Genomic DNA, 9,387 nt, shown 5'->3' with positions numbered 1-9,387 from the left:
AGACTGATGTTATTGTTTTCTCTGATAAATACTCGTTCTAGTTGTTTAGGACTTCTCAATAATCAATTGTCAAGAGAAGAAAAGCTGAGAGCTTTTACTGTGTGGTGCCAACAGTGAAGCATCCTGATACCTTTCATATGTAGGGTTGATTCTCATCCAAGTAGGTGGTCTTCCTCACAGTTCGGCCAGAGAGCATCGCCATGAACAAACCGTTGGACGAAACGTCCAACAGTTTGCAATTCCTTTCAAAAATCCAGAATTTGGTGATTACCTGTGGATTTTCCTGCATTTTCAACTCCAAATCCTGATTGGCTCATCAATCAGGATGTCCTGATCTCTTCTTATTCTTATTTCTAATTGTAAGATCCTAGTGTTGTATTTATTTCAGTGTGGATCTTTGTCATCTGTGTGGTTTGATTAAGTTAACTTCCTACCCAAGTTAAACTCATATCATCCAGGCTTTGCATATATTTATTTAAGGCTCATTAGCAACCCCAGTTCAGTGATGACAAAGCAGGTAAAATGACAAAGAACTGTCAGATATCAAGCAGGAAGGCAGAGAGAACGACAGAAAAACCTCAGGATAAAACTCCTGAAACAACAGGAAATGAAAGCTTTTTTGAGGAAAACTAAATCAAACAAGTTTCTCCTTTTTATGTTATTTTATAAAATATTAACTTGTACATTTGATTAAATGCACCTGTGAGAAAAGATCTTTGTTTTCTGAAAAGTAAATGTTATATATATATATATATAGTTAAAGTATTACAAGCTTTACAATGCCCAAAAGAACACCTTTCAATGCTGCTTATTAAACTCTGACGGACAAATTTATTTCTCCAAAGTTAGAATCAGGCCTAACTGACTAAAAGGGTCGTTAGGATCAGGTTGAAGTTTAATCTTATTCTGCTTAATAATGTGCTGAACAACAGGTCACCATGGTAACTGCTCTCCTGTAAAGCTCAGAAATGACCCGTGGTCCTTTTCAGTCAGCCCACCAATCACAGACAAGACGGAGGCAACGCTCTCCTCTGGACTCAGGGGAGCCTGGAACGAAGAAAAGGTAAAACAAACTGAGACCACATGTTACCGAGGACAGTTAATACTCCTCAGAATTAGGAGAACCACGTTCTGCTCTCCAAATCAAGCTGTCACAACTCAGAGATTTCCGGTTAGTATATCTTACAGAGCATGTTTCATGCTAATAAACATCAAGTCTTAAAGTAAACTTTCTTATTTTTGATCATCTTTCTATGTTTAATAGTTCCCTATAAAAACCAGGGCACCAACAGTAGGTTCTCACCTCAGAGCCTCCCATGTCGGTGCGAACCCAGCCAGGATGTATCCCCATGCAAAGGATCCCATCCGGCTCCAGGTCTACAGCCATGCAGCGACTGACCATATTCAGAGCACTCTGAGGAGACAAGCAGATGAAGGTAACCAGAAATTAAACTGTTAAAGGTAAAAAAATCATCATATTGAACCAAAACACCTACAAATATCAGTAGTATGAAACAAAAATAAATCCCAACGGGCCTTTCCACTGTTTTTAAAAGCTAATAAGTCGAATAAATGTGTAATTTAACACATAAGGAGGATGGATGTTAGCATAAAGTTTGTCAGCTAAGAAGATGCTGTCTTTCATAGCGGTTTGTACTTTTTATGTGTCCTCTGTCAGTACAAAATGTCTGCTGATGTGCAGAGATCATGTTGAATAAAAATTCACTGTCTCCATAAGATCCTGCTGCCGGGCTACTCATGCTACAAGCCTTCATCAGCAAAAGTTTATTTTTGTGTTTGAGCTAAATTAAATTAAATACATCAAAGTTTTTCTCATTTGGTAATTTGCTGCTGCACGGTGGCCCAGTTGGGAGCATTGTTGCCTTGCAGCAAGAAGGTCCTGGGTTCATCTCCTGGCTTGGGGTCTTTCTGTATTGATTTTGCATGTTCTCCCAGTGCATCCGTGGGTTCTCTCCGGGTACTCCAGCTCCCCCACACAGTCCAAAAACATGACTGTTAGGTAAATTGGTCTCTCTAAATTGCCCTTTGGTGTGAATGGGTGTGTGCGTGGTTGTTTGTTCTGTGTGTTGCCCTGCGATGGACTGGCGACCTGTCCAGGGTGTACCCTGCCTCTCGTCTGTAGACCGCTGGAGATAGGCACCAGCTCCCCCGATGGATGGATGGTCATTTTCCGCCGTAGTAAATTACAGGCAGTCTGGATTCACTACAGGGGACTTTTAAAACCCTGGAAAGGATGTTGGTTTGTTAGGTCTCCACTCAACTGTGCTCAGAGAACTGGATAAATCCCTACACAAATCTTTACTTTATGAACTCAAATGCTAGTTGCAGACTTGGTTAGCATTACCTTTGTCTTGGCTGTTATGCTTTGATGCCTGTTTGGTGTTTCCAGTGTAACATCACTCATTCTCTGCTGCTACGTGTTTACTTTTTTACATGTTTCTTGATTTTAGACAAAATTGAAATGGAAACATATTAAAAATAATGATGTATGCCCTTTAATCCTCCTTTTTAATAACATGAAAGTTTTTCACTTTCATTCAGTGTTACTGAAAAATTAGTTTTCAACAATTATGTTTCTACTTCCAGTGTTTCTGCAAGTTAGATTATGGCAGAGGATTCTCCATCTTAGTGTATTTTTTGAAGGTCGTAAAGATGTCATTGTTTCTCTCTGCGGACAGCTAATCCATGTGCTACATTTCAGTCGACTTAAACAAGTGGTAAGAGCCTCGATGGGATTAATCATGATGAGGTCCAGGTTTTTTTTCCCACACTAATGATACCTTGGAGGTTCTGTAAGGGTACCATTTGATGTTGTTGGCCCCCTCGCCCCAGTTAAGCTCCACAGACCCCAGCAGAGACGTCATGTTAATAACTGCTGCTCTCTGGATTCCCATTGTTCCTAACCCTCCTCTGCTTGCAGCCCTCTTCAACAAAGGCAGGAAGGCCTAACAGCGGAAGAAAAACAAAACATGACATTTCAGATCCACAAATCCATATTAAACAAGCAAACTTAAAGGCCTGTAGCTACTTTATTACTTCATATTTCCTTGTGAAAGTCTGATAGCATTACCAATTAGCCTTTCAAATGTACACACTGTATGTTACTGCTGCGCTCTGGTGGCGCCATGTTCACTCTACAGAGAAATCATTTACCTTGTTTTTGTTCATTTAGAATAGAATAGAAATACCCATTATTGTCAGCAGCAAAGTAAAAGGCAAATGGAAGCATACAGCATACTCACAAATGTAAAAAACAATAAAGATCAAAATAATTAAAAACGGCCGACTCAGATTAATGATATGAATCATGAATGTAGTTTTAAAAGATATAATCTATGTTTTGCATCTGATTTAAACTGTGTTTCTAAATGTCTGTCAGTTGATAGGTTCACCTGAAATAAATCCAAGGCAGGCCTCATGTTCACTCTGCCGTTATTATGCAGCATAAAGAGACATGGCATACGAACAGAAAGTAGATCATAACCAGAAGGTGAACCTTGGTTTTTTAAAATGTTTTACTAATAAAAATCTAAAAATATTCCGTTCATTTGTACCTCTGAGTCGGTACCCTGTAGTAATTACAATTATAGCTTCAAGTGTTTTGGGAAATGTCTTTAACAGCTTTCAACATCTAAACAATTTTCCTTTCAGTCCATTTGTCTTAGCCAAAATAGCTCAGTCAGATTGGATAGACCGACTATGAACATTCTCAATAGGTGCAGACTTTGACTGGGCCATTCCAACATATCAATATGCAGTGATCTAAACCATTTTATTGTAGCACTGCTGTAAGTTTATAGTTACCGTGCTGCTGGAAAGTGAACCATAACAGGTTTTGTTTTGCCCTGTATTTCACAGGTTCTCTGTCCCTGCTGAAGAAAACATCGATACCCCTTGTATCACACTGGAAATGGTTCTCCACCAAGCATGGCATTAGGCATGTAGGCCACACTTTTTATTTTAGTCACGTCTGGCCAATGCACCTACTTTTGCTCTGTCCCCTACATGGCTTGTGGTATGTAGAGAACAACACCTTATCTGTGGATCTCTGCAGTCCCTCCAGATATACCAGGTCCCTCTTGGCTGCTTCTATGATCATTGCTCTTCTTTCTCAGCCTGTCAGTTTAAATGGACGCCCATGCCTTGGTAGGTCTGCAGTTCGTCCATCCTCTTTCCACTTTTGGATGATGGAGAACATCTGGAGCTCTGTGAGATGTTAAAATCTTGGGATATTGTTTTATAACCTAACCATGCTTTGAACTTCTCCTCAACTTTATCCCTGACCTGTCTGGTGAGTTCACTGGTCTTTTTATTCACTAATGATCCTTAATAAACCTCTGAGGCCTTCACAGAACAACTGAATTTATACTGAGATCAAATTACTCCTCTCTTTAAGGACAAATTAGGTGACTTCTGAAGGCAGTTGATTGTACTGGATTTTATTTAGGGGCATTAGTTAAAGAGGGCTGAATACACATGCATGAAGCACTTTTCTGATTTCTATTTGTAAAGGTTTTGAAGACCTTGCATGATTTCTTTTTAGTTCTTATATTTCCCCATCAACTCACAGTACAACTTAAAAATGAGCGTTTAAAGATGTTCTCCATTGGATCTGGTAATTATGGACAGTTGTGCATAAAAAACTTATTCTGTAGATGTGCTAAGCTGGTAGAAAAATACACACAAGCTGCTATTTAAGTATTCACAAAGTAGGGCTGAAAACAAATGCGAGCCACACTTTTCAGATTTTTTAAGAAATCGTTTTCCTTCCATTTAGCGATTATTCACAACACTACACTGACGTTTATGGATGTAATGTTTTAGAATGTAGAACATTTAAAGTAGTTGGAGTCCGAGGGCATTCATTAAATACCCAAAACAAAAGGATTTTCTTATGGTATTGCTTTTAAAAACTTCCCTTAAAGTATTTCAGCCTTAGCTCCAAATGGGTTGATTATGTGAAACAAAAAAATATTGCATTTTAAAAGGTTGCATCCAACTGTTCATTTCTGATAAATCATTCACTTTGTAAGTAAGAAAATATATTCAGGATTTTTTTTCAAAAACACAGTTGGATCTTCAAATGAAAACAAATAATTACTGTGATAAAAAGAAAATGTGAGACTGCAAACATCAAAAGGTTTAGTTTTCTGTTACTTGTTTGTTACAAGATGGAAGAACAAAGTTTTAAAGCCCTCAGCAAGAGAACCGTAGCAGATTTCTGCTGGACGTGAGTCACTGTTTCTAGTCATTACTGAGGGACTCTCTGCAGGAATGTGGCCTTGCAGTTAAAACAACAACGTCCTTCAAACTTTGTGTCAGCAAGAATCTGTCCTGCTGACAGGCCCCTGATTAGTGCTCATATTTTTGAATCGCACAGGGTGAGGCTCTGTCGCCTCTGTCCCGTCCTCTAAGGCTTACCAGAACCCAAAGTTCTAATTAATATTTATGACATGCAGACAGCTCAGGGATTTTGTAACATCTCTTTATCAAGGTCATTTTTTTGTGTTAGTGTCCTGCCCAATCATAAATGACCCACTCGTCCCACTTCTAAGTCAGAAAACAGATCTGCGAGCTTCTTTGAAAGCATTTATTTTTGCCACCAGGATTCTGAAAAACTTCAGATTACCTTTGTTATCATCAATGGAGCAACAGCGTTGGTGTGGAAGTTTTCTATCATCTTCTCTGCAGTGACAGAATGGAAGTCGGCCGCCACATTGATCCCTGCGTTGTTAATCAGGCAGTTAAGACCCTCCTGCCCTAGCAGCTGACCCACCTCTTCAGCACATTTCTCTATGCTCTCCTGATTCACTGCATCTACGCAAGAAACACACAAATACAGCAAACTACCCAAAACCAGACAAACTGATCAAAACTGAACACAGGGCTCCTCCACCACCTTTGTCATGCACAAATTCCTTGTTTCCAGACTAAAATTTGGATGGCTGGATGGATTTGGAGAATTTAAAAATGGAAGGATGGATCAATGGGAGGACGGATGCAAGAATGATGGGAGTATACAGGTCCTTCTCAAAATATTAGCATATTGTGATAAAGTTCATTATTTTCCATAATGTCATGATGAAAATTTAACATTCATATATTTTAGATTCATTGCACACTAACTGAAATATTTCAGGTCTTTTATTGTCTTAATATGGATGATTTTGGCATACAGCTCATGAAAACCCAAAATTCCTATCTCACAAAATTAGCATATTTCATCCGACCAATAAAAGAAAAGTGTTTTTAATACAAAAAACGTCAACCTTCAAATAATCATGTACAGTTATGCACTCAATACTTGGTCGGGAATCCTTTTGCAGAAATGACTGCTTCAATGCGGCGTGGCATGGAGGCAATCAGCCTGTGGCACTGCTGAGGTCTTATGGAGGCCCAGGATGCTTTGATAGCGGCCTTTAGCTCATCCAGAGTGTTGGGTCTTGAGTCTCTCAACGTTCTCTTCACAATATCCCACAGATTCTCTATGGGGTTCAGGTCAGGAGAGTTGGCAGGCCAATTGAGCACAGTGATACCATGGTCAGTAAACCATTTACCAGTGGTTTTGGCACTGTGAGCAGGTGCCAGGTCGTGCTGAAAAATGAAATCTTCATCTCCATAAAGCTTTTCAGCAGATGGAAGCATGAAGTGCTCCAAAATCTCCTGATAACTAGCTGCATTGACCCTGCCCTTGATAAAACACAGTGGACCAACACCAGCAGCTGACACGGCACCCCAGACCATCACTGACTGTGGGTACTTGACACTGGACTTCTGGCATTTTGGCATTTCCTTCTCCCCAGTCTTCCTCCAGACTCTGGCACCTTGATTTCCGAATGACATGCAGAATTTGCTTTCATCCGAAAAAAGTACTTTGGACCACTGAGCAACAGTCCAGTGCTGCTTCTCTGTAGCCCAGGTCTGGGGAATGCGGCACCTGTAGCCCATTTCCTGCACACGCCTGTGCACGGTGGCTCTGGATGTTTCTACTCCAGACTCAGTCCACTGCTTCCGCAGGTCCCCCAAGGTCTGGAATCGGCCCTTCTCCACAATCTTCCTCAGGGTCCGGTCACCTCTTCTCGTTGTGCAGCGTTTTCTGCCACACTTTTTCCTTCCCACAGACTTCCCACTGAGGTGCCTTGATACAGCACTCTGGAAACAGCCTATTCGTTCAGAAATGTCTTTCTGTGTCTTACCCTCTTGCTTGAGGGTGTCAATAGTGGCCTTCTGGACAGCAGTCAGGTCGGCAGTCTTACCCATGATTGGGGTTTTGAGTGATGAACCAGGCTGGGAGTTTTAAAGGCCTCAGGAATCTTTTGCAGGTGTTTAGAGTTAACTCGTTGATTCAGATGATTAGGTTCATAGCTCGTTTAGAGACCCTTTTAATGATATGCTAATTTTGTGAGATAAGAATTTTGGGTTTTCATGAGCTGTATGCCAAAATCATCCGTATTAAGACAATAAAAGACCTGAAATATTTCAGTTAGTGTGCAATGAATCTAAAATATATGAATGTAAAATTTTCATCATGACATTATGGAAAATAATGAACTTTATCACAATATGCTAATTGTTTGAGAAGGACCTGTAGAAGGAAACATTGATGGTAGATGGATTGATGGAGGGACAGAAATACACACGGACAGATAGAATGAATGATGAATGTTCCATTTTAAGCTTATTTTGATTAACATGATAGTTCTTTATTTTATGTTTTGTCAGTTAAGTGGATTTTCTGCTCCTTTTAGACAACGTCCATCTTTGCTGCCATTCCTTTTTGTCTTTGAATGTTGTTTTAAGTGTTAGTCCATAAAAGTCTAAATTTAATTTATTTCCATGTTAAGATAGCTTGCAATCAATTAGTGGTTACTGAACACCTGTGTCCAGCTCTTGTAAACAGACACAAATGAAATAATATTTTGTATGTTTAGATTTTTTTCATTAGATAGATATTTAGCATACTGTTGTGTCCCTCTAGTCATGATTTTGCATTTTATTTGACAATTTCCTCTCATGTCTCATTTGTAGTAATATATGTTGAATTTTATAATATTTACGCCACAATGATGAGTTTGCAATTTTCTCTCTTATTTTATTTTTCCATTTTGTGTCTCATTGGACTTTTTATAAATCTCTTGATTGCCGTGTTGTGTAATATTGCAGTTTTCCACACATATCCTATTTTATGTATTATGTTTCAGTATTATCTGTTAAAAATATTAACCTCTTCTTTTATCAGTCTTACCCAAAGTCACAGTGTGGACGTTGGAGTATTCCGTAGCCAGTTCCTGAAGTTTCTGTAAGTCAAAATAAACAAAAAGTTACTTCCCAGGCAGTTCTTTGGTGGGTCACAGTGGCGACATCTGGTGGTGACTATGAGTATTGTGCGTATTTTCTGCTAAACTCGCCGTGACTCAGCATTACGTTATCACTTTATGAAAAACAGAATTAAAGAAACTCCCTGCTTCAAAGCAGGGAGTAAATCCGTTAATCAAATGTAGCATGGAGGATAATATTTAAAAGTATCAGAGTACCTGCGCACCGGTGATGTTTCTGGTCGCGGCTATAATCTTGCCCGGTGAGAAACCTCCACTCGCCAGACTTTCGACTATCTGCAGCCCGAGTCCGCGGTTTGCTCCCGTTATCAGCACAGAGCCGCAGTTTTTAAAATTCACCACCCCACTCATCATTATGTCGTTTTTTTTACTTCAATATTGACAGTCTGGAATTACCTTACTTTCTAGTACAACCTTTCAAGCTTCCTGCAATCCACTTCCTGCAATTAACCTGCTCCCCCGGTAGGAGGCAGAATGGTTCCACTGAAACAAACCAAACCAGAGACATTTTCATGTCGGAGACCGTCCAATGGAGGACGGTTCAGATAACAAAGCTGAAAAATACAAATATGACGATTGGAAAAAATCACTCAGTATATCCAACCTCTAAAGTTGTCTTGACCCCATGGACGTTGTGCTTGCTTTTGTCTAACTACTGTATTTTGGGTTCTTACATTTTGAGCTATTTCTATATTTTCTAAATGTAGCGCTGTTTTTTTAGTGTTTGGTTGTACTTGTAATTATTCCATGTATTCTACTGCAGGGGTGCCCAAGTCCAGTCCTTAAGAGTATTTTCCTGCAACCTTTAGATGCACCTCTTTTCCAACCCAACTGAATCAAATCATTGGATTGTTAATAGGTCTTTGTAGAGCTAAATGAGATGCTGATGAGGGACAACTCACCTGGTTTCCATGTCACAATCATGCCTCCACAGTATTTAAGCTCTGTGGCTTCTTGTCCTGTTTCCTGTGCCCTGATCTTCTTTCGTGTGCTTTTTTTCCCCCAGTATGAAATTCATTGTTCCACTGTC

General features: G+C 39.7%; 1 protein-coding gene across 1 annotated transcript; it reads right to left on the bottom strand.

Moving 5' to 3' along the window:
• Positions 1 to 453: 453 nt before the first annotated feature.
• On the bottom strand, positions 454 to 8,822 carry si:dkey-12e7.4 (uncharacterized protein LOC558132 homolog). Its single transcript, XM_047382830.1, has 6 exons — positions 8,556 to 8,822; positions 8,267 to 8,318; positions 5,651 to 5,838; positions 2,802 to 2,966; positions 1,304 to 1,414; positions 454 to 1,047 (listed from the first exon to the last, which is right to left on the bottom strand). Exons 1-6 carry the CDS (start codon positions 8,709 to 8,711, stop codon positions 934 to 936), a joined length of 786 nt encoding a protein of 261 aa, XP_047238786.1. The 5' UTR covers positions 8,712 to 8,822; the 3' UTR covers positions 454 to 933.
• Between the last annotated feature and the right edge of the window lie 565 nt (positions 8,823 to 9,387).

This window comes from Girardinichthys multiradiatus, chromosome 2 (genome assembly GCF_021462225.1).
Source record: "Girardinichthys multiradiatus isolate DD_20200921_A chromosome 2, DD_fGirMul_XY1, whole genome shotgun sequence".
Classification (NCBI taxonomy): Eukaryota; Metazoa; Chordata; class Actinopteri; order Cyprinodontiformes; family Goodeidae; genus Girardinichthys; species Girardinichthys multiradiatus.
This window is presented reverse-complemented; position numbering and strand designations above follow the sequence as displayed.

What these genes read in the sequence shown, in the direction of transcription:
- si:dkey-12e7.4 (XM_047382830.1), bottom strand. Translation starts at nt 8,711, where the DNA reads ATGATGAGTGGGGTGGTGAATTTTAAAAACTGCGGCTCTGTGCTGATA. An exon ending in CGTCCACACTGTGACTTTGG is followed by an intron (nt 5,839 to 8,266) that starts GTAAGACTGATA and finishes TTTCTTGCGTAG; the next exon opens with ATGCAGTGAATCAGGAGAGC. An exon ending in CCGACATGGGAGGCTCTGAG is followed by an intron (nt 1,048 to 1,303) that starts GTGAGAACCTAC and finishes TCTTCGTTCCAG; the next exon opens with GCTCCCCTGAGTCCAGAGGA.